Here is a 26,384-nt window from a genome sequence, read left to right on the forward strand (position 1 = left end):
TCCTGTTCTCATGTCTGTACATGGTGATGGGGAATACTGTAGGTTGGATGATTCTGACTTTAGTGTTCACTTGCATGTCTTTACTCTTTAGGATCTTATCTAGTTCTTTCATAGCTACCCTTCCCCTTCCAGGTCTTCTTCTTATTTACATGGGTAGAATCATGTAAAGTAAACAGTCAAGAGGAACACAGTAGCTTAATTTGACTATAAAATGCAGCTCAGTTTATGCAAAATAATTGAATCTCTAAGAAAATCACAACCACCTACACAAAGGAGATGGATTTGTTATTGCCAAATAAGCTGCCTTTTCAAGAGATCCTCCATCCTACAACATATTACTCATAAACATAACCTCATTCCCATGAGGGGTCAGCAATTGCTCAGAAATGTTGGGTCAAAAGCTAGTCTCACCTAAATATGGGAGCAGGAGAGATAAACCAAGAACTATCACCTCATAATTTGCACTCTGTACTGTCCACAAAAGGCAGATATAAACATTTCAAGTTTTCAGAAAGTGACAAAATTCAAAGAAAGAATTGTGACATTATTGAATAATAGCAGTAAATAAAAGGGGTGTCAAGATGAACAACAGCACAGCATTCATCATTCTTTTCTATGAGAGACAAAACATAGAAATCTGTCATTAAGCATAACTGTACAGTGGCCAGAATCATCATATACATTTATGGTCAGGATCTAAAGAACTGTCTGGTTAATTCTAAAATCCAATAGGATTTTGTATTTGTCTTTCCTGTAGATTTTAAACAAAACAAAACAAAACAAAACCTCTTATAACTGTTAAATGGTATTTTAATAGTGTTTACTTCCAAATAAATATATTTTAAATCACAGATCTATGTCTGTTTCTGACATGCATTGTAGCACTACAGATAAGCTCTTACACATGGGATAGGTAACTAGATGTTCTTGAAGTGGAACTCCCATAATTTCTGACAATTTGCTGTATAAGTTGGAGTTCACATTTGTTGGGAGTCCAGCATCATCTTTTCCTACATCCTAAATTAAAAAGTTTAATTTAGTACCCCACATTTTAACTGTGAACTGCGGAACTGTATGCATTAAAGCTGAGTAAATACAAATCGAGTAGTTCATTTTTACTATGAGATTGTTACTCGTTTAGACAGCACTAAAAATAATTAACACAAGGCTATCTATGACTATTATGCATGGCATATATACACCACTTAAAATTGAGACGAACTATCATTTTGAATACCTGTTGCTGGGAACAACAGGAGGAAAGGCTATTGTGTTTGGACACTACTTATAGGCTTTGCAAAGGCAACTCACTGTCTATTGTGGGAAACAGAATGCTGGACTACTAGGTAGTCCACTGGCCTGAACTATTTTGGTATAAATGAGGGACCTTGAAGAGAACAGCATTAATATAATTTTCTCCACTAGAACAGCAGACGATTCATTTTACACTCCTCTTCCAGAATTACATTCCTTCTTTGGAAGAATATCAGTAGTATTCTCTTTCGTCAGTTCTTGAATGTATTAGAAGAATTTACAGCCTTTAAGGCACAAGGTAAACACTGCTAAATAATCAAAGAAATTTACAGCAGGAATGCTCCATAAATAAAATATTGTATTTGTAAATGGATTGTGTTACAGAATAATCAAAGAGTCCAGTGTCTTTTGGATGTCCACAGAACGTTTAACGGGGAAGATATAGATATAGTAGATATTCATTAGCTAGGTAATTTCATTAACAGGTAATTTCATTTTAACGTTTTATTCCCCTCAATCACAGTATGCTTCTAGAATCCTTTGGTCCAAACACAATTTGTTTCCAGTGCTTCAAAGAAAGGTAAAAACACCAGCATGTAATAGAGCCTCACTGCCTAGATTAAATGCTTCTACCCAACTGCGAATAAATCCCACTGAACCTACAGAGACTTACTCTGAGCAGGCACTTACAACATTGCATTGTTGTAGCCAATACATTGTTAGAGCAGTCAATTTTTTGCTACTATTCTGCTCCTTTGCAAAGTTGCAGAGTACATGTATGTCTCAGAAATATATGCTACTGTGGACATTCTCTGCTCCCATTCCCACTCATACATGGGAAAGAGGACCAACTATATCCTTTATTGCCCTTGCATCCTGAAATAGGCACTACAATTTTCTATTTTAAAAGGTAGGGGGAGGTTTAGGGTTAGAATTCATGCAACGTTTAACAAATCACATGTAAAATACTGATACACTATAAAAATCACATCAAACAACATGGGAGTGCATGGGAATGAAGTAATTTCCTGTACATTATGTTATTACTTGTCATGAAATCTGTTTTAAATACCAAGGGCCATCCCATTTCTGAATGATTTCAAAAATTAGCCAAAGGAAAATAATTATGTTTCAAGCACTGCTGGCTCATGCAGTTTCTTCTCTAGTCTATCTTCAAATAAAAATAAATTAAAAATATTACTCACTCTGAGCTTCCGGCCAAACACATTGACTTTGCCTTGGGCTTGTTCTTTTCGAAACCTCCATTCCACTAAATTCTGTCCATTTTCTCCAGGGAGAGTCATATTTCTTTTGGCTACAGTTGGATTGGCTGTGCCAGCTAAAACATGTGGCTCTGTTTGGTAATGTGTGTCAAGGCCACTGGCATAGATAATTCTGAGGGACCCATCATATCCAATTTGGTAGCTATTTCTTAACTGATCTGAAATGGAACAAAGGGGCAATATACATTGTGCACTTTGGCTGTTCATACAGAAGGAATCATAATGGAAATCAAGTTAGTGCTGTGTTGCTTTTTACACTCTGCTAAGCATTCTAATAGTTTTTCAGTTTTTATGTGGCCTTTCAGCATTACTATCTAGCTGATATATTTGCTTGATCCATATCCCTGTGCACTCTGAAATAAGAAGAGATATTACTGGAATATTTGTCTGTTTCTACAAACACTGCAGTTGAGATAATTCCTGCATGGATAGAAGCTTGATACAAAGGTTTTTTGGTCAAAGTGTCTGAATAAATGTAATACTTCATTTGCAGCTGCGTTGAGATACCAATGAAAATATTTGGACCAGTTATTTAAGTAAGGTTAATTACACACCCTAAATATAGCTAACCCATTTTCCTGAACTTGCTTAATAATAAGCAATAATATTTTCCACCTGTGGATATTCCAGTCTAATCCTTAAGAGATTGGACACAATCATATATAGATTATAACTGGCTTTTGTTCATTTTCTTCTCTTCAGAAAAAGTGCTTTTTCATTCCATCTGGTTACTGTACCTTGGACCATAGTGTAGAAAGAATCAATTGATGATAAGTTTGAAGTGATGCTGACATCTTCTTCTCTGCTAGATGATTCAATGTCGACTGTAATAGCCCTTTCCATTTCCCCATGCAGGTTGGCAACCACTCCAGTTGGAAATGTGACATTGGTTAGTCGCCCCTCACTGTCGTAGCTAGAACAAGAAGAAAATAAAACAATAAGAAGGAAGAGCAAATTGTTTTTCCACACACATTAAAACTAACAGAAAATATCAGATGCTAATATTGTTAAGGAATCCTTGGTTTTGTGCTTGAGTTATGCACAATGAGGACTTCAAACAAGCTTTGAAGTTATCGAAAGCCTGTTTAACATACAGGAGCCTCAGTGGAAGAGAAAACAGATGGATCTCCAGTTCTGCATATTATTCTTTGAAGTGTGACCAAATCCTGCTGCACATCTAATTTGCTGTTTCAAAGAGAACATGTTTGGTAGGGATAAATTGCTTCACATTCTGAACTCGCGCCCTATAATCACGCTAGATTTAGTTCACTCTTATACGAAAGTTATCTCAGGGGCTCTTGAGATTTTTTTTTTTAAAAAAAGTATGGGCCTTATCTTTTTATGAAGAAAGCGGATCTCCTCCACTTATGTTCCTGAATGCACCACATACTCAGTATTACAAGGATAAGATTTATTGGAAGCACTGTTTTGCTGCTGTTACCCTGTCCCTGACACCTACACTGGGAACAGAAAGTCACAGAAGCAAGTTGAAATTGTTAATATAAAAGGAGTAAGTGGAACCTGTAACAAAACATTGTTGTGTGGAGTGTTCTTTTCATGGTTCTTTGCAATCCACCACAGTACTTCACTCCATTCTCCCACTCACCTGGTTCTATTCCATCCCCTCTCCCCTAGTTCTTCCTCTTATTGGTCTGTGTTGGGAATTTGCTCTTCTCCTACCATAGATTCCTGTCTCAAAAACAATGTGTGTACTCTGACAAACGTTGGAGATTCTACAAACTTGCTAGTACTGTATTCCCTTTCTTGTGTATGGATGCTGATATCCTGGTTACATAAGTAACATAAATCTCTCTGAACATAAGAAACAGAGGAAGTTGTACAATGTTGGAGGCAGTAACACTTGCAATCTACCTATGCATAACTTTACCTGCCAATACTTCTAAAATGTCTTGGTCAAGGGGAAGATGGTCTTCCAAATTCATAGAATCATAGAGACCACCCCTGCCATGCAGGAACTCACCATCATAGCACCCCCGACAGAAGACAATCCAGCCTCTGTCTAAAACCCTCCAAAGAAGAACCTCCATCACCTCTCAGAGGGAGTGTGTTCCACTATTAAACAGCTCTTACTGACAGGAAGTTACTCCTAATATTGAGGTGGAATCTCTTTTCCTGTAGCTTACATCCACTGTTCATGTCCTGGTCTCTGGAGCAGCAGAAAGTTTGCTCCATTCTTAATGTGACACCCCTTCAAATACTTAAACAGGGCTATCATATCAACCATTTCTTCTCCAGGCTAAACATACCCCAGTTGCCTAAGTCTTTCCTCATAGGGTATGGTTTCCAAGCCCTTCACCATTTTGGTTGCCTCCTCTGGACATACTCCAGCTTGTCAGCATCTTTTTGAACTGTGGTCCCCAGAACTGGACACGTTATTCTAGGTAAGGCTTGATCAAAGCAGAATACAATGGCACCATTACTTCATTTGATCTAGACATTATACTTCTATTGATGCAGCCTAGAATCACATTGCCCTTTTTAGGTGCCACATCACACTGTTGACTCATGTTCAACTTGTGGTTTACTAGGACTCCTAGATCCCTTTCACATGTACTGCATCAAGCCAGGTGTCCTCCAGTCTATATCTATGCATTTCGTTTTTTCTGCCAAAGGCATTTCTCCCTGTTGAAATTCATTTTGTTAGTTTTGGCCCAGCTTTCTAATCTATTAAGGTCATTTTGAATTCTCATCTTCTCCTCTGGAGTATTAGCTACTCCTCCTAATTTGGTGTCATCTGTAAATTTGATAAGTGTGCCCTCTATTCCTTCATCCAATATCATCCAACGTCACTGACAAAGATGTTGAATAGAACTGGGCCCAGGACAAAACCCTGTGGCACCCACTGGTCATTTCTCCCCAAGATGGAGAGGAGCCATTGCGGAGCACCCTTTGGGTTCGGCTGGTCAACCAATTACAAATCTACCTAACAAATGCATTGTCTAGCCCTCATTTTATTAGCTTGTTTGGGAGAATATAATGGGAGACCTTGTCTAAGGCCTTACTGAAATCAATATATGCTATATCTACTGCTTTCCCTTCATTGACCAAGTTAAAATTTCATCAAAGAAAGAGATCAGATTAGTCTGCCATGACATGTTTTTGAGAAACAGTATATGTGGACAAATGGACACATCTGCACAGAACCTTCTTTTTCTAACTTCCCTGCATTTTCACATGGTTAATAATACAGTTGGCCCTCAATATCTGCAGGGGATCAGTTCTGGACCCTCCCCCCTACAAATACCAAAATCCATGGATGCTCAAGTTCTGTTGTCTCCAATGGCAGCGTGTGCACACAGCCGTGATACCACTGGAGAAATGTGACTTCAATGATGGTGACTACATGTGGCTATGTTGCCATTAGGGACAGCCTGCGTTGTCTCCAGTGGCAGTATGTGCATGTCGCCACGCTGCCATTAGGGACAATGGGGGCTGTCTCTAACGGTGATGAGGCTGTTTGCACACGTCGCCACTGGGGACAACGTGGGCTTGCCATCCGGGGATGCTTGAATCCGCGAATGGCAAGTCTGTGAATACCAAGGACCGACAGTATTCAAGGGCATCTCCATTTATTTGCAGCTGACATGGGTGTTTAACACAGCTATTGAATAAAGAATGCCCATATTTCCTCTAAGACATGGAAATCACACACAGACATCCCTGTCACTCCAAATTTCAACTCAGATCATTAGACTGGATGATTGGATCTGCTGCACACAGTCTAGCTCAACCTTTATACTCCATGGCTTTTGGGATTACTTCAGTACTACTAGTTTAGCCTTGAATTCCACAGCTAGGAGTTCAGGAAACTACCAGTTTCCAGCCAGCTTTGAGTTAGTCCATGCGCCTCAGTTTTCATGCCATCGCAGAGCTTCATTGCAAGAGTTTAATGGAAGAGTAAAAGTTAATGATGTAACTTAATACTTAAATTGCTACAGAACAAGCTGATATGAAACTGCTCTGAAAAAGAAAAAGTTTTATGACTTCTAGAAATGTCCATGGAAAAACAGCCCTATTACAACAATTACAATATGTGTTTTGGTTTTCTTAAGTAACCAATAGTAAGATGCTATCTTTACTGTGCTTACTTTGTGACAACCAATACATTATTTAGTGTTTAAAGCATCAAATCTCAATTTTTCAAGGTCCTACTAAGTAACACCAGATCACCAGAGCTAGTATTGATCACTGGCATTAACAGATGATCTGAGTTTATGTTGTGGTCATTGCTTTAATTCCATACCCCTCTTTACTGAGTGATGGAAAAATGAAACTCTTGTATTTACATATCATTTCCACAAACAGTGATTTGTAAAAATCTAAGGCAGCTATATAAAAACAATGTGTAGCATTTCATTAAAGATTTTAATTTCCTTTTTAATGTTTAATTCCAATTTTTACATGTATCAGACAAGATTCAGAACATATTAAAGTCATAGTTCATTTTACTTGTATTCATTGTTATATTTCAATTCTAATTTTTCTGTTATACCTTTCATCTATCTGAATTAATGTCTGAACAGGGGCAGGAAGAAGTAAAAAACATTTTTTGTTCTTCTAAAAAACCTGTCCTGTTTGCCACCTACAAGACTTTGTACAAGAACAGCCTCTCTGTGATAATGATCACCTCAGATAGTTGACCTTCAGCTCCTTTGACAGCTAGGACTCTCTTTCTGATACACACCCTCTTTAAATACATACCCACCCCGCTTATTATTTATCCTAGCCTGTACCCTATCTTTTACAATTGCTCTTTAATATTTTTAAGAAACTCCTGGTACCAAAGAAGAAATATATTCAAGTCTAATCTGACAACTATGAAATAAATGTCTAATTATACATATCACATTTTATGCCCTGGCCTTCCTTAAGAAATTTCCTCATGAGAAGAACAGTTTTCAGTGGGACTAACTGCCTATGATGCCTATCATCTAGTAAGGGCTAGAGAGGCTATTTCTTAAGGATTCTCCAGCTCTGGATCTCCTGCATTGAATAGGGGGGTCTACATGAGTGTTTCTCAACCTGTCTGATGTCAGGACAAGTGCTAGACATCAGCACCCAACTGAGGTCCACTGACTGGAACTATTTCTTTTTTGGAAACTTGCCACACACCAGTAGCCCATGGCTCTCAGACCAGTATCAGTCCACAAACCACCACTGATCTGCAAAACCTTTCCCAACTCTATATTTATTCCTTCATTCTGTTCATTAACTATCCAATAACAATTCTTTGGGAGGCAACATGCACACAAGATTACAAACATTAAAAACTACGATTAAAAAAAAAGTTTAACAAAAGCAAGATTATTGCTAAATGAATAATTTTAAATCTATAATCCCTTGTCTTAATCTCTGTCCTATTTTTTTCTTCCCAGAGCCAGGCCTTAGCATTTTTCTGTAAGAGCTCCCTTGGCCTCTCTAACTGCATCATACATCATTCTGTGGTCTTGATCTTGTTGTCCTTGTTCCCTTCTTCTTCTTCTTTTTGGTAGGGACATCTTGTTATATTCTACCTAAGCACAGGTATGCCATGTTGGTATAACATGTTGCCTCCCATTCTCCCAACTCTCACTGGTTGCTACACATAGACTTCTCCTGACACCACGAGGATGGTGTTTCTGTTTTAGCAATGTGCTTCGTATATGTGTGTAGGCATGGCTTTTTTTCTTTAAAAGTGTTGCTTCTTAAGTGTACTTGTCACATCGTACCTCTCACATTCATATATAGTGATGGGAAATACAATGGTATGGACAATCCTAACTTTAGTATTCAGTTGTATATCTTTGCATTTCAGGATCTTGTCTAGTTTTTTCATAGCTGTCCTCCCCAGTCTCAGTCTTCTGATTTAACTACAATTTCCTTTCTGATCAGTGATTGATCCAAGGTATGGGGAATCTTTAACTGTTTCAATTTCATCATCATCTATCTCGAATTTATGTAGCTCCTCTGTGGTAATTATTTTTGGTTTCTTAGGCGGGATACAGACCGCCCCTTTCCCCGACAGATCAGGGCTTCAGCAGCCTCAGCAGCAGCCCCGAAATCCCCAATCCGCCGCTTTTCCAGGCCTCGGGGAAGTGGCAAAACGCTGCTTCCCTGCAGCCTGGAGTGTCCTTGGGGCTTCATCCCCCAAGGACACCCCGACAGTGGCAGGGAGAGAGAGAAAGGGGCCACTCAGCTCCTTTCTCTTCTGTATTGCTGGAGCGGCCGTGTAAAGGCCGCACCAGCGATATGCGTGGCGAAAGGAGCTCCATTTCAGAGCTCTTTTCGGCGCTGCTGAAAGGGCGCCACAAGTGCCCTGTAGTGGCACCAGCACGTAACGGATGTACAGCGGTGTTTGGACGCGGTGCGGCCATCACATCAAAATGGCGGTGCCCATCTGTACAGGGTGCTGCCATTTTGACGTACGAAGTATGTACTAGGGTTAGAGAGCGTCTATAAAGGACGCTCTGAGGCAACCCTAGCATGTACTCAGTATGTGCTAAAAGGCCCATCTGGACAGGGCCTTAGTTTTCAAAAGTAAGCTTGCCTTAGCACTTTCTTCTTTGACTTTCCATAGTAATTGTTCCAAGTTGTTATTTTTTGATAGTAGTATGTTGTCATCTTAGATCCATGACATTCCTTTCTTTGACCTTCTCTCAATTTTCCTACAAATCCAAACCTGCTCTGCGTATGATTTTTTTTTGACAATATAGGCTGAACAGTTGGAATGACAGAATGCAACCTTGCCTGACTCCCTTTCTTAATGGGAACCATTCTGTTTTTCCATATTCTGTTCTAATAGCAGCCTATTTTCTTGAATATAGGTTATGTATCAAATGCAGTGGCACACCCAATTCTTTAAGAGCAATCCATAGCTTTTCATGAGCTATGCTGTCAAAGATTTTGCTTTAGTCTATAAAGTACATAATGATTTTCTTTTGCAATTGTCTCATGCACTCCTGTATCCAACATATATTTGCAATGTGATCCGTAGTGCCTCTTCTGCTCCTGGACCCAGCTTGAACCTTTGGAATTTCTTGCTCCATATGCAGTCTTTGCTGTAGAATTTTGAGCATGACTTTGCTTGCATGGGAAATTAATGCAATGGTACTGTGATTACTGCAATCTTTTGTGTATTCTTTTTTTTTGGGGGGGGGTATAGGAATGTATTGTTTCTAATCTGAGGGCCATTGTGTTGTTTTCCATATTAGCTGGCAGATTTTAGTTAGAACAAATGTTGATTCGGTCTCTGCAGACTGCAGCAGGTCTATTAGTATGTCATCTATTCCTGGTGATTTATTACTTCAACTGCTCTAAGTGCAGCTTTCACTGCACTTTCCAAAATTTGGGTTTCATCTTTGTATGATTCTTCTTCCCATGTGTCTTTCATTGCTTTTATATAACTCTTTTGTGCATTGCTTCCATTGTCTTTTTATTTCATATTGGTCATGTATTATATTACTTTGCTGATCATAGTGCATCATTCCTCACCCTTCGGTCTACATTTCCATTTGATTTCATAGATTTTGTGGAAGAATGGTTTTGTTCTCTGCAGTAATTATTGTAATTCTCTTCATCCTTGAGCACTAATCATTGAACAGTTGTCTTCAGGGTACTTACTGTATTTCTGTCTCTCTTTTGTTTCTTGTCTCTCTTTTGTTTCTTTGCTGCTTGAAGTGTTTTGTCTGTCATCTACTGATTCTTCTCTTTCTTTTTGGTTACAGAGAGCATATTTCTGCTCCTGACCATATTCCTAATGTCCATAGTTCTGGTTCCTGGTCAATTAGATTTAATAGTGCAAATCTATTTTTCACATCTTTAAATTCTGCTGGTCTTATTTTGGCATGATGGTTGGTTTAGTGTTCTTCTTAGTGTACTTTTCTACCATAGTTCGATTTCACTTTTTTGTAAAACAACAACAGCAACAAACCAGGGCTTTCGGGAGAAGGTCAGAACATTGCAGCATTACATCATCTCAACAGGAGTTACACAAGCAAGCAGGACAGGGACAGATGATGGTAACCTTACAGAATTACAGCCAGAACCCAACATATGTACTGGAAGTAACTGCTGCTGCTGTCAATGTAATCTATTAATTAAACACCTAATTGAAATGAGCTAGTTTAAAAAATCTCATTCCAGGAAACAATTAATTAAGGCTAAGAGCAGGTAGACCAGGGAAAATAACTAGTGTTGCAGTATATGAAACCTGAAATGTGTAGCAGGCAATAAAAACACACCCGCGGAAACCCTTTCCAGCCTGGGGGCTGAACTGCAGGTGGGGTGGCAAAATAAAATGGGGCTAATAAGAGCATGTGGGGCCAAAAGCAAAATGGGCAATGACAGATGGCCACAGAGGAGTAAGCTGCTGTGCAACAGCTTTCAGTTACAGAAAATACAGCTCAGTTCTATGCAACAGGTTTCAGGCAGGCAAACTAGAGCATTCAAAGAAAAAGAGAAAGGGAGGGGTGGGAATCAGAATATAACATTCTCTTTCCCCAGAGACACCTTCTCCCACTGTGCCACACTCACACTTTCTTCCACAAAGACAGCAAACAGTACTATCCTGCTCTTTTCCTCCTTAGTGGATTTTCTGCAGCAAGGAAAAACGTGCTACAATGGGAAAATGGGGGAAGATTGAAATTGGCTCACAACAGCATGTTGCCTCTGCTTCTAAAATTATATGACTGTCTTGTCTGGATGTGCTATCTTTTGCCTCCATTTCTTTCCTGTCCAAAGCTGCCTGCCATGTCTCTGTCTATTGTGTCTTCATACTATGCCTGTAAAAGAGACTGTGTGACATATCTCAGATCTCAAAACAAATCTTCCTGCTTCAGTTACTCGTGTTTTGTTGGCCCTATAGCTTCCATACTTTTCTGTCTTGAGATTCTGTCCTATTCAGCTAAAATGTTATTCCATTTCTAATTAGTTTTTATTCATTTGCATCTCAGTTTCAGAAATGTTTAAATTAACTGGTAAGTTTTATGTGTTCAACTTTAGCCAAGTCAGGACTGTCCCATAATTCTAGGGCTAGTTTTTTTCCATGCATGTTGAGAACTGGGCTGGAATATGTCTCTTTCTACTATGTGTGTACTGAATTCTTCTTTCTACAAAACCTTGTTTAAGATGCATACTTATCCTCTATCGGTGAAGAGGAATGTCAGTTACAAAGCCAAGACAATACCACCCAGGAAGTTGCATAATAAACTGAGTTCCAATGCATTTATATACTTGTCATGAATGATAGCAGTGTTTGAAACAGGAAATCTGATAAACGAGGAATGGATATTTTCCTATAGTAATAGCATATAAATCTGACAGCAGAATGAACAATGCTATTTATGTAGGCATCCTTCTGTTGCCTAGATAGATAATGTGTCAAACCTTTCTAGGCGAGTTCTGTGTTGTATAGAAAGGAATGGCATAAAGGGGGAAATTATATCTCACTTTTCCACAGCACTGCTTGTGCTTTTGCTCCACATTGACATGTTCTGAAAATCTATCATTATGTGGCAATTAAAGTTTTTCATCACGCTTGTTAGAGCCATTAAATGAAAATTTGCATATATATATCAATTAGCATGTTTAATGGGGGAAAAGAAAACACTGGTTAAAATATTTCCCTAGAGTTAGTAAGTCTAAAAATATATTGTTTTAATTATTGTTGATGTGAAAGAAAAATGAAGAATGAATTTCAGCTCCCCATCCCAAATTGATTGATATTAATCAACTGTCCTGTAACAAACTAATAGTAGCTTATAAGACAGTCAGTTAGTAAGTAAGTACATGGACCTACCAATACTGTGAATAGATACTGGAGCAGCATCCAGTAGTGGCATTTGGCAGGCACAATGCTAGGATCCAGTAGAATGGAGATTGCTTGTTTTTCTTTTTAGTGAAGTTGCATGTTTGTGACCAAAGTGATAGGCAAGAGTTATTACAATTTAAACACTGATGGATTAGGACCAGAAATACAAAGGAGATGAAAATTGTTGGCCTCTAAAGAAACTAATTTTTATCTCAATACATGCAACAATTGCACTTTCAGATGAAATTTCACCTCATCCACTCTCACTGTGAAAGATGCGAGGAAGGCATTTGGTTACAGAGTAGGTCCTATGTATTTTTCTGCTTATGGAATTGCTATGACAAAAACTTCAAAGAAAACTCAGACCGTTAATAATTCTTGCTTGCTGCACTGACATAGCTTTTTTTTTTTGTTTGTTTCTTGTCAAACTTAGTTCTTCTGTAGGGGAATAACTGTATAGAGTATTGAAAGGAAAGTAGCTAAGAGGATGCCATTAAAGTGAAATAGAATTTCTCCTAATGATTGCTGGAATTCTGTATTGCAGGTACAGATTTATAACCTAGTTATGAATCTGTAACTCCTCTGTTTTCAGTAATACTATGTAGCTTAATGTAAATGCTCCCCCAGTTCGCCTTAACAACTGGTAGCCACATTGAGTGATGGATGTCTTTTCAGATGCCGATTGGGGTACAAGGAGAAGAATTTTCCCAGCTCACTCTTGCCAACAAGTGTGGCTGTGACAATCACAAGCAGGATCTCTGTTGTAATTTCTCACCACAGCTTCAAGCACTGGTGGGAAGGGCTTGGAAACATCATCCTTCTTGCACCCCAATCGGGGCTGGCTGTTAAGGTAGGATGAGGGGTGGGAAATGTAACTTACATTGCATATACACAGTAGAAATAATGCAGCTTGACAACACTTTAAGTGCTGTAGCTAATAATAATAATAATAATAATAATAATAATAATAATAATAATAATATTAATAATATCTTTTGTTAAGATAGATTGTCTTCTGCACGCATTACTACGTTTTACACTCATCATCATTGATTTTTGAAACTCATTATCCCACTCATTTCCCCAAGATCTTTTCACATTCACTCCTTTTGATGCTACCTTGCTAGCCATGTCTTTTATAGGTTTTTTTTTTCATTTGGGGGTATTAAAAAAAGAGTTCTAATAGTACCATGGTAACAGCTATCAAGATTAAAATGATTTATAATGACCCAAGGAGAACCATACACTGGTGATTCCAGGATCGCCAATGGCTACCAAAATCCATGGATGCACAAGTCCCATTAAATACATTAGCATAGTAAAATGGTGTTTCTTACATAAAATGACAAAATCAAAGTCTGCTTCTTGCAATTTATATTTTTCTGAATATTTTTAAACCATGGATGTTTGAATCGGTGAATAAAGAATCCACAGATACAGAGGGCTGACTGTATTTTCTTTTTAAAAATTTCAGGTTCAAAATTGATGCCTACAGCAATTTTAATATATTTCTTTTTAACATGTTTGCTTTGCTCTCTTAAGCAGCCATGCAATAGCTTTCATTATGAAGATAAATCTACAGTACTTGCATTATAATGTTATGTTGCTGTTTGACTTCAAGTCATTTCTGACTTATGGTGGCATTAAGGCAAACCTATCATTTTTTTTGCAAGACTGTTCAGAGGGGTAGCTATTTGTTTGAGGCTGAGAGAGTGCAACGTGACCAAGGTAACCCTCTGGGTACCTTCACTGAGTAGGATTTGAAGCCATTGTCCAGCCCTCAAACCACTACACCATACTGACCACACTATATGGAACTATACTAAATCACATCTATGCTAAAATAACCTACTGTATAATGTTTAGTACTCTGCTTTTATCACAACTGTGATTCTAACTATTGTGGGCCCACCGCATTGGTGGGCTAGCAATCTGCAGCCTCTCCTTTTGAATTTCATAGCAGTGAAGAAATGGCTGGATCTCAGGAAATAAAAATATTAATATTAATAAAAATATTAATTGTAATACAACATGACCTAAGTAGCTAAGCAATATTTTTTACATTGAATTTTAATATGATAAAGCCTCTGCAAATGAAATGGAAAGAACACTGATATGCCAAGGTAAAGTGATACAGTGTCAACAGTAATTTGCTAATTTATTTAATGTTTGTCACAACCTTGTTGGCAAGAGATTACCAAAACAGAAAAAAAGAGAAAGAAAATACAAATATAAATAGAGCATGAGGCAGAAGAGAACTGTAAGCTGGAGAATAAATGAGGACTGCAAGGGAAAAGCATACAACATAAATATGGAAAAGCTACCTGTAATGGCTAAGAACCTACGTTGCTCAGTGTAATGTAAGAGTTCCACAAGTAGAACTCTGCTACAGCTCTCCATTCACCAGCTTCAGGACTCATGATTTTGCCTTAGGAGTGTCCATTGTATAGCTGGTGGAAAGCAGGAAAAGGGATGGTAGTTTGTCTAGACCTTGTAGCCAGATGCAGGCTGATGACATCTACTGCCAAGATCTGCTGGCATTGCAGTGGCTAATGTCACCGGTGTCCATCTGCATATGGTTTCTGGCCCCTCACTCTCCACCAGCCACAGAATAGCAGTTCAGGGGGTTTATCACAGGTCAAATACGAGTTTAGTGGGGGGGGGGGGGGAACTTTGGTCAATGCAACAGTGGAAGAGAATACAGTACCAACTTCCACAAAAAGAAAGAAAGAAAGAAAAGAGACATACAGAAATGTGATGGAATCCCTAGTCAAGCTAGCCCAACAGTTTTCAATTCTTAGGATCCTGTCACTCACATTGTCCTTTTATTCTTAGGATCCCTCCCTTGATCAGTACTTGGGTCTCAAGGAGATCTCTATACTTAAATGGAAGTAGTCAAAGTTGTATGAATATATTATATAATAATTAAGTTAAACATGAATTTCTTGTTTGCTACCTGGTTCTATGACAAGGATCACCAGCTGAAATTCCCTCTAAAGGTAAAGAAGGCATCTCTGGATTTCAAACTGGCAACCTCAATGCTGGCCTAATTGTGCCAGGGACAGAGAACTTACTAGAAACCACTCCAGCAGGGGATTGCAGAAAAGAATACAAGAAAAAGACAACAAATCCTTCCCCAATTCTTCTGTGGATAGGACAATACATTTGATGAAAGGCCTGTCTCCTTCCATTTGCTCTTAGGCCAGTACCAAACATGTTTCCACCAAGAATGTAAAAGACTAAACTGTACCACTGCAGGTAGGAACATATGTTTCAAAGCTACTCCATTCAAAAAACTGCACACAGAGAGAAATGTTGGGGGAGAGGTTTAGACATAACTTATTTTCTTTCATTCTCATTTTTCACACTCAATGACCTTTTTAGAATTTGAAAGAATTTTAGGAATATGGCTAGAAAACCATTGGTTTAGTTGCATGAAAACAGGCCATCCCTGTTTTGAATGGGTCAGATTGTGTGGAAAAAAGGGCCATTTCCCTGTTTTGTCTTTTCTCCAGCCTTTACAATCTTATGTAAGTCTCAAAGAAATGCAGCCAAATGAACTTCATTATGGTGTATAATATAAAACAGACTAGAAATAAAAAGCAGACATGAAGGCTCATCTTAGGGGTGTAGCAACAGAGGATGCAAAATGGGTGCACTCACCCCAAATTAGAATTCTGTCCCTCCCAAATAAATTTTTGCTTCATTCCTTGTATTTATAGTATTGCCGTACCTTGAAACTTTAATTAAACATTTAGACCTCTAAAGAAAAGGGGCAGGCAAAGGATGCAAATGCACAGGCTGTATATGATGGGCCAACCCCATTGTATTTTGCCTGTGGATCCAGACCATTCCTGCCACTGGCACTTACCTGGTGCGGCGATGGGCAGGTGTTCAGATGCCCTGCCTGTTGCTATGCCATGCAACCGCTGCTGCCACTTCTACCTTGCTTGTTGCCACCGTTCTCTATGCAGTCTTGGTTTTATCTTTGATTCTTCTCTGTTGTGTATCCCTCAAATCCAGACCACAGCCAAGGCTTGTAGATTCTTTTTGTACAATATTGCCAAAAACCAACCATATCTCTCTGCCTCTACTGCCAAGATCCTGGTCCATGTCCTAGTGATCTCACGACTTGATTACTGTAACGTCCTCCTGGCTGGGCTTCCTCTTTCTCACCTCCATCCTTTAATCTCTGTCCAGCATTCAGCTGCACACATTATCACATCCGCCCACCGCTCTGACCACATCTCTCCTGTGTTGGCATCCCTTCACTGGCTCCCCTTCCCTTTCCGTATTCAGTACAAGCTCCTGCTGTCAACGTTTAAAGCCCTCCATGGGCTGGCCCCTCCTTACTTATCAGACCTTCTTTCTCCTCACCTTCCCACCAGGACCCTCCGTTCTGGTAGTCAAGGTCTGCTGTCTCAGCCCAGGATTTCCTATGCCCCATCTTGGATTCGCCCCTTTTCACTCGCTGCCCCTCACTTCTGGAACCTTCTTCCCCTGCGAGCAAGGGCCATCACTTCTTTAACCAGAGTTGAAGACCATCCTTTTCAGAGAAACGTTCCCAGGCATTGCATAATTGTCGCTTGCTATTTGATGTTCTTTTGGTGCCTGTTTTATCGAACCATTTCCTGTATTGCTATGTACCTACTAGCCCCACCACCTTTCCCTTCTCCTTTTATGTCATCTCTTTTTAGATTGTAAGCCTGAGGGCAGGGAAGCGTCTAATTAAAAAGATTGTATGTACAGCGCTGTGTACATTTACAGCGCTTTATAAATAAAGGTTAATAATAATAATAATAATAATAATAATATGATGCAGACCCCTGCCTCAGCCCATAAAGATGCAAATGAGTGCCTGGCTAACCATGTCACAGTCTGTGACTGAGGCCTGCAAGAAGAATGGCACTTTGGTGGCAGGTAAAATCGCACACAGCTGTCTGCATTATTAGGTGTCACTGTGGAGTTTCTGAGAAACTTCACTGCAAACAGCCAGTTGTTTTAAACTGGGCTAAGGATTTGTTTCTAAGGATGTGGTGGCTTAGTGGTTAAGATGCCAATTCTGACAATTGGAAGATAGGAAGATTGGCAGTTCAAGGCCTGAGTGCTGTGTGATGGGGTGAGCTCCTGTCACTAGTCCCAGCTTCTGCCAACCTAGCAGTTTGAAAATTCAATTAGATAAATAGATACCACTTTGGTGGGAAGGTAGCAGTGTTCAGTGCAGTCATGCTGGCCATATGATCACCAGAATAGTCCTCAGACAAAGCTGGCTCTTCAGGTTAGTAATGGAGATTAGCACCACCCACTACAGTTGGTTATGACTAGACATTCATGTCAAGGGAGTACCTTTTCCTTTATCTTTAAGGATTGTTTGGGCTGGGGTTGGTCAATGTTCTTATTTTGCCCCCACCCATAACTTGACTGCATAATCATATATCCTAAAACAGTGATCTCTGCCTTTCCTTCAGGCTTTGGTTTGTTTATGTGGTCAAAATGTGAAATATTATTACACGCCACTCTTCTTTAAGAGAGAAAAGGCATGGTGGCATGATGAATCAGACAGACATACAAAGAGTTCTTTGACACATTAGACTTTCACACCTTTGTATTTAAGAGAAGAATTTAACATCCTGTGGGGTGTATTTTTATTTTTCTCTTCTACTATAATTACCATAACCAGCCATAAGGGTTTTTTGCAGAGGTAGGGTGTGTGCAGATGTGGGCCTTTGCCACCTCTTAAGCATGAAAAAATGCCCAGAGAGACAGCACCTGGATAGTGAGTAATCTCCACTGCCTCTAATGTCGCAGTCATTTAACTTGCCCTTCTGCTCCTTTGCCTATGTAACAAGCCGAGCCAGTTCTGCCCCACAGCATGTGTGAGAAGCAGATAGATGAAGTAGCTGCCGCAGTACAGGATTAAGCAGCACTTTTCATGCTTTCATTGCCCTATAGGTGTTGAACCAAAATGGGTTTCTTCATACCTAGTGAAGGCAACTGTATTTGTTGTTCATTTGCTAAAGATTACCAGTTAAATCCAAACCTCACCTGGCCTATTCCTATGACTAATCAAGAAGACTAAGGACAGAAAGGGTCCTCCTGCATTTTCTCTAACATCCCTGAACTGTGAAGTTCAAACAAACTATTCAAAATGTGCCCTCGGTCATGGGGGGAAAATCACAATATTTCAGACTGGAGGCAAAAGTGTATTTCAAAGCCCGGAGGCCCTTTCAGCTGAATTCCTCCTGGCACATTCCTCTGATATATTGAAAGGGATGATTCTGTTGATCATACCCTTGGCAGTGTTACTATTCTGGCATGATGGCACCCTGGAGATTTTTGCATGCCAGAAAAATACCCAACTCCTCTGCATTTATAACAGTGGCTTTATAATTGTGCTTAGATCCTTTCAAGAGGAGGCAAGTGCTAAAAGTTTGTGGATAAAAGTTATAGTAATTTTTTTTTAAAAAGCATCTACTAAGGTTTCAAGATGTCCAACAGTACAAGAGACTATATTCTATTTGAGCACACTGTATCACGGCAGAACTTCATGGAGCAGTTACAATAGTGTCAATTTTGTTCACTGAAGGAATGCAGGCAACAAAACAACATTTAAGAAACAAAAGTTGCAGTAGAACTTGTCTTGAAAGTTAAACCATAATCCTATGTCATAATTTATGGCTAAGAAATGATTAGTTTTATCCTATCATCTTTGGGTTACCCTCAATTGCCTGCCAGGAAATTCCTTATCTGAGAATACAATAAAGTCATAAAACTTGCAGTACAGCAAGAATGGGGAAGTATTGGTCCTCCAGATGTTGTTGGACTACAAATCCAATTATCCCACTCAGTTGATATGCTTACTGGGGCTGGTGGGATTTAGAGTCCAGCAACCTCTGGAGGCCTGTAGTTCTCCTGTCTGTGTATTGCAGGAAATACATCTGCAATTCTGTTGACCAGTCCTAAGGCCTCTTAAGTCATTACTTACAGGGACAGGAGTGATGTGTTCTGACAAAATGCAGTTTGTTAAGCAGCTCATTTACAGAAGTGAGTGATGTGTTCAGACAAAACTCAATTTGTTAATGGCTCAGTTGCACACACATACTCTTCTGTCTGTCCCACTGTGGATGGAAAGTAACTTGTCTCTAGTATATTTTCTTCTGGCATCTTCTAGATGCTGTAACAGAAATCACCAGCTGGAATTCAATAAGGCAGTTACAAATGCACAATCATCACAGTTACATAGCTTTATAGTATCTCTTGGCCTCAACCCCACCTCCCATCTTCACTTACTGGGAAGTAGCCAGTGTGAGTGATAGGAGACCTGTTTTTCTGTTGATTGGGAAGCAGTTGATCAATGTTTTCACCCCCTCCTGTGAGTGCAACAGCTAGAAGCACAGTCCCGGTCCTAATTCCCATCGCACCAGAGATTGCTCATGTGAGGAGTGGGTGGGAATGTCATCAGCTGCTACCTGATCACCAGGGGAATACACTCCTGTCACTTGCAGTGGTTATGGCCAGGTAAAGGAAGATTAGGGAGAGCTGAGCTAGGAGACACTAGGTAGGCACTGTTGCCTGGTAGATGAGGCTTGGGGGACTTTTACAGTTTCCTTGTATTCCCTGAACTAGTAAATTCTTAAAACATATCCGGGGGTAGCTGTGTTGGCCATATAGCAAAGTATAGTATCATCAAAATCCACAAAACAGTGATACCTTTATAGGGACAACCAAAATGCCCATTATACATGTTGCAAACTTTCAAAGCTCTGCTGGCTTCTTCATCAGGCAAAGGTGTTAAAAATCATACAGGAGAAAGAAAAAAAAATCAATGATCTGAGTCATAACCCTGCATTTGGTCAAGATGTGTGTCTTCACTGAACTGCTGTCTTCAGTTCAGATGGTATGGATTCAAAGCTTTTTTCCTTGCTAATGGAATTTAAAGTTTATTTTCTGGATAAAATCTCCTGGTACCTACATGACCAGAAGGAGGAGGGGCCCACCTACATGAATACCTTTCCACACCATCCGAACTGAGGACAACAACCAGAACCTCTTGACCAAATGCAGGTCTATGACTAACTTCATAGGACCCGAAACAATGGATGCAAGCTACAGGGAAAGAGATTCCACCTCAACATTAGGAGGAACTTCCTGACAGTAAGGGCTATTCAACAGTGGAACACACTCCCTCAGAGTGTAGTGGAGTCTCCTTCCTGGGAGGGCTTTAAACAGAGGCTGGATGGCCATCTGTCAGGGATGCTTTGACTTAGAGTTCCTGCATGGCAGGGGTTGGACTGGATGGCCCTTGTGCTCTCTTCCAACTCTACAATTCTATGATTCATTATTTTTCTTCTTTCTTTCTCCTATATGATTTTTCACACCTTTGCCTGATGAAGCCAGTGGAGCTTCAAAAGCTTGCAACAAGTATAATGTGCATTTTAGTTGGCCCAGTAAAGGAATCACTGTTCTGTGGGTTTTGATTATAATGAATACATAATTAGTGTCAAAGGTGCTGTAAGATCTCTTTGCATACTGAATCCACAGGGATTGTGAATATGAACCAGTCACAAATGCCTAATTCTATGTTACACTTTTGTCTCAGTATTGGCCTTAGTATTATGTCCAACAATTTTTTTTATCATAAGAACAGCATTATTTAATAAGATACTACATTCACATAAGGATGACCAAGCCTGTTAAACATGGGTTTGGGCATGCAGGAGCCTAGGGCTTTTACTGGATAGAAATTCACAATGAAAACTAAACATTGTTCTAATGATCAGCAAACTTTTGCATAGTAGCATAGATAGCAAATGGAATTTCTGTTTAGGACGTTTAGCCTAAGTTATGTGTATTTACATTTAGTTCATAGTTATATTATTAGCATGCTATATGGTTTTGGATATCTTGGGGAAGAAAACTATAATCCCAGAAAGGAGCTATATAATTAGAACATGAGTGCTTTTTGCTCATTTCTATACAGCATGATGACCAAATCACTACTGATCTGATGCCATTTGCTCTCCAAATACATCAGAACATAAGACGAGCCACGCTGGATCAGTCCAAAAGCCTTTCTAGCCTGGTATTCTTTCCCACAATAGACCACCACTACTTTTACTACCATGTCTTCGTCTTGCTTTATACAGCACCGCCAATGTACAGTTGCATATGGGAACCCTGCCAACACAACTGCAGCCTCTTTCTCATGTTTCCCAACAATTGCTATGCAGAAGCATATTGTCTTTCATACTGGAAGAGATATATAGCCAAGTTGACTAGCAGCCACTTATGGCCTGAAGCTCCATAAATATATTTCTTTGCTTTTTAAAGCCATCCAAGTTGGCAGCCACCACTACATCTTGTGCTAATCGTGCAATTTAACTATGTGCTTCCTTTTTCATCTGTGCTCTATCTTCTCATCTGCACACATGACATTTTTTAAAACACAAATTTCATCCTTCTGGTGGGGAAAAAAGTTGTACAGGTGAAATGCAATGCAACTGCTTAGTTTGCTGTTAAATCAGAAGCAGTCATGTCTGTGACATGCTGTAATCAAAGCTGAACTGGATAGTCTTTGCAGCAAAGCATACATCATTTTCTGGGCTTTCTTTTCTCATGCTCTTTCCACGTTTTCAGTGTGTGATGCTGCAGAACAAAACTGATTGAACTAAACTGATTCATGTCCTTTGTTCAAGGCTAACTAGCTACCCAGCTAGGTGGAATGAAGAGAAACTGTCTGTGATGAGCCATAGCTGGAAGAACACACCTGATCACAGCCTGAGATGTATTTTTTTAAACAACAACGACGACAACTCTAGATATTGGAGAGAGCGAGAGAGGCACAGAGCTCAGTAAGAAACTAAAAGCAAATTAAGAGAAAAGTAAATATGGGTGAAAACAAAGCTGCCATTGGATGATTAGCTCTTTTATTGGGCCACACTGAACTTTAATACCATTTTTAAAAACAGCATCCCAAGGCTGCAATCCTAAAATGCACTTACTAGGGAGTGCAGTGTTGTGTTTTGGAAATGGCCAACAATTTCCTAAAACAGGCTGCTGCTTTTACACAATCCTTCATGGTTGTAATGTTTACCAATTTGTAGCAAATGTTTTAGAAAACACAACTATTTTTTGTTTTTTTTGTTGGCTGCCTCCTAAAAATCTTATATTGGCTTAAACTGAATTTTGATGTAGTGTCAAACAAATGTTTAGCTTGCATTTTATTTTCATTTTGGGAAACAGGTATTAGCCTTGCAAGCAAGCTTTTTGATACAGTTCTGACTTTGTGCAGCTGCTGGGAGAACCCATCCAACAACTGGGAATGAGCTATCAACCCCTGAGTTCTACATTTCATTTATATATGAAACAAGTGCTTAACTGGATGCATTTTCAGTGTTCTTTAATTTCACTCCTGAACACATTTATTGGGAAGGAAGTTTCATTTATTTGCAAGAATTTTATTACAAAGATTCATGCTCTTAAGGATTACTTTATATGTTATCTGGACAACAGTTAGATGTCTACACAATCTGTACACCTGCAGAGTAACAAGTGAGAGCCTCCACTTTCTTTTTATGACAGCATGTACATGGTTGATTGGACTATAACACCAAGATCCTGTTGGTAATAAACATCAGCAGAATCCTTGGTATTGACTGGCATATGTACTTTAATGGATGTTGAACAGGGAGATAACATTTATGTTTTGTGCCATGCTGCTTCCAACAGAGCCTGATGCCACCAAGCACACCCTCATGTCTCATTTGTGGCCAAGGAAACAGAAATATTCACCACACACAGTCACAGAAATGCTTCTCTTGAGACCTGGGGGTCCTTCTGAAAACATGGGATGTTGTTAGGGGGCATGATTCAGGAAAGGGGAAACACCCCCATTTTTTCTCACAACTTAAAAGATATGAACTTAAAATAAATTCATGGAAAAACAGTTTCCAAGGATGTGTCCACACTGAAGAATTAGAGTAGCCTGACACCACTTCAATTGCCATGACTCTATCCTACAGAATCCTGGGACTGGTAATTTGGGGAGGATTCAGCCTGATCTGTCAGAGAGCTCTGGTACCTTACAAAACTACAAATCCCAGAATTCTGAAAGATAGAGCCATGCCACTTGACGTGGTTTCAACGGCATTAATTCTGCAATATGGCTATATCCTAGTCCCCCCATCTTCCTGCACCCCAACCTGTGTTTTTCAGGAGGGCCCCAGACCCTTCAAAGAAACTTTTGGAGGGGCGCTGCAGGTGACTGCAGAGGAGAGGAGAAGATGGGAAACTTTCCTTCCTTAAGTTTCTTTATTAGAGGATCTGAGCCATAACGCACACAGAATTATTAGTGTCCCTTGGTCAGTGGCAGCATGTATAAACAACACAAAATAGTAAAAAGAAGAAAATAGGAGAAAGGCATTTGTACCAGAGACATCATTGTGGCTAAAAATTCCGTGCTGAGGTGTAATTTTAATATATGGAGACTATACACTAATAGGAAGAAGCTTCATTTTCAGACCACATTATTCAGGGTTCTTTGCACTAATTTAAAAAACTACAGAAGGAACTGAAATTGAGCTTTCTGCCCCATGAAGATTATGACCAACACTAACAATATAATTTTCTCACTGATGAGTTGCAACACAGGTCATAATCCAACATTAATGTTAGGTAGAAAAAACAACCTCAATATTATTGAAAAGCAACAAGCACACAACATTGTCCTTAAATGTATTTGTTGTTGTTGTTGTCAACCGCCCTTGAATTGATAGCAACTCATGATGACCCTATAGAAGAGACATCTCCAAGACTCCCTAGCCTCCACTATACTTCCAAGTTCTTGCAGATTCATACACGTGACCTCCTTAATTGAGTTCATCCATCTAGTATGTGGTCTTCTTTTCTTTTTACTTCCCTCCACCTTTCCTAACATTATTGTCTTTTCTAATGATTCATGCCTTCTCATGATGTAGCCAAAGTATGACAGCCTCAGTTTAGTCATCTTTGCCTCCAGGGAAATTTCTGGATTGACCTGTTCTATGACCCATTTATCTGTTCTTTTTGCTGTCCACACTATGCTCAGCACTCTTCTCCAGCACCACATCTCAAAAGAATTTATTCTCTTTTTGTTCATTTTCTCAACATGGTAATGGGGAATACAACTGTTTGTATGATTCTAACTTTTATGCTTATTTATACATAAGAAGCTTAAGCATGTCCCAAACTTGTTTCCATTTATGCTTAGAGTTTGGATATAGAAAAAAAAATAACCTTGGTATAATTAATATACTTTTTTTCAGTTATATTTTTGAACAGTTTGTTATGATAATTTTATATTTAAGTACAAAACCAAAGCATTACTTGTAGGTTGGTTTTCAGTGGCCCATGTGCCAAATTTGGTGCCTTCTCCCTTTTGAGAGAAAAACCTAAAATCAATTTATACAGCTGCCCTAGAGGCAAGATCATTATTATGATGAAGGACAGGTCTTTTAGTAGCTGCTGCATATTCAATGTAAGCCTCAGAATATCAGTTGGTGTGAGAAATGCAGCGGGTGATAGCAGCTGCCTTCATGATCTGGTTGGGATAACCAGAAGGCAACTATTTGGCTACAATTGAGAAAGGAATGCCAGACTGGACGAGCCTTCAGTTTGACCCCACAAGGTTCACCTGGGGCTTGACCTGGTTTTCCTGGTTAAATAGAAGGGTACAACAGTTGAGAAAAGAGCAAGAATTAGGCGAGATACAAACTGCCGCTTTGCGGTGTTCCCCCGCCGGCGCCATTTGCTCCGCGAGGGAGCCGTAGCAGCCAAACCGCGCGGCTCCTGCGCGGAGCAAAAACGAAGCTCCATTTCGGAGCTTCTTTTTGCGGCGCCTCTATGACGTCGCGAGGCGTTGCTGGCGCATTCGCGACGTCATAGGCGCCGTGACACGTCTGGACGCTATGCGTCCAGTACGTAAAGATGGCGGCGCCCATGTGGAAGGGGTGCCGCCATCTTGTACGTATTGTATACGTACTAGGGTTAGGGGGGTGCGGAAGCACCGCCCCTTCCTAACCCTAGTACGTATACAATAAATACTATATGGCGGTTTGTATCCCGCCTTAGATTCTTTTTAAGCAGGAATTTAAACATTCACAATTCTCAGCCAACAGAAGACAAGCACCATCACAAGAAGCAAATGTAAGATTATGGACAGTTTCTTCACAAATCACAGGACAAAACAGGGTCGCCTTCATGCTATCCGCCCCAGCAGAGTTTATGCAGAACTGCCAAATGTGAACAAGGACTGACTAGCTGTTAATCTCTGTCTGCTCAATGTGCTGGGATGAACCCACTTGGCTATGACGCATCACACCGGACCTCTCATTAGGCAGCTGGAGATTCTCCTCACACAGACCACAGGCTCTATATTTAACAAAGCTGGGCAACTCAAATGGTTGTTCAACCAGAAAGCAATTATTCAGTTCATGAAGCACACTGCTGTAAATCCTCCCTAAGATGCAGAAAGGAAGACATATAAACCACTTGATACTGCATAAAATCTTTTTTTAAGAGCACATAGAAGCCATTAAAGAACAGGCAGACATCCACAACCATTTCCCTAATGGGATTACAATAGTCATAGAATAAGCACAAGGAACACAGGAAGAAATTGCTGCTAGAAATAAAACACTGGGGTCTCTACTATCCAAAATGTATGCCAGTGTGCTAGAGATGCCAGCTGTCCTCAGCAGACCGATTTGTTCTAGAAATGTATCTCCCATCTCTTTCATCCCCCACCTGCTCCAACTCACAAGCTGGAAGGCAGGATTACTGGCTACATAAATACACTGAAATCTTATTTACTGAAAAACAGTAAGGAAAGCACACCAGACTTAAATCATTTAAACAGACAAACCTCAAGCTAAGGAAAATGTATCCTCAAATTTAAAATGTGTTTAACATTGATGGTCTTTCTAATGATCCCTTCACACTTATACAGCAAAATCCGAAAACTCTGTATGTCCTCAGATTGGCCATATTTTATCAATTTGCCA

The 26,384-nt window shown here is 39.7% G+C and overlaps 1 protein-coding gene across 8 annotated transcripts in view; it reads right to left on the bottom strand.

The window, feature by feature from the left end:
* TENM3 (teneurin transmembrane protein 3) overlaps nucleotides 1-26,384 on the bottom strand; it is a 495,594-nt gene that overhangs the window by 16,648 nt on the left and 452,562 nt on the right. For all 8 annotated transcript variants that reach the window (XM_089525433.1, XM_089525431.1, XM_089525429.1 and 5 more), the window contains 2 exons: nucleotides 3,275-3,450; nucleotides 2,460-2,695 (listed from right to left, as the gene is read on the bottom strand). In XM_089525433.1, the coding sequence (XP_089381559.1) occupies nucleotides 2,460-2,695; nucleotides 3,275-3,450 (412 nt within the window). The remainder of the gene's footprint in view (nucleotides 1-2,459; nucleotides 2,696-3,274; nucleotides 3,451-26,384) is intronic.

This window comes from Sceloporus occidentalis, unplaced genomic scaffold, assembly GCF_023333645.1.
Source record: "Sceloporus occidentalis isolate IW3139 unplaced genomic scaffold, rSceOcc1.0.p SCAF_5, whole genome shotgun sequence".
In the NCBI taxonomy this organism is placed as follows: Eukaryota; Metazoa; Chordata; class Lepidosauria; order Squamata; family Phrynosomatidae; genus Sceloporus; species Sceloporus occidentalis.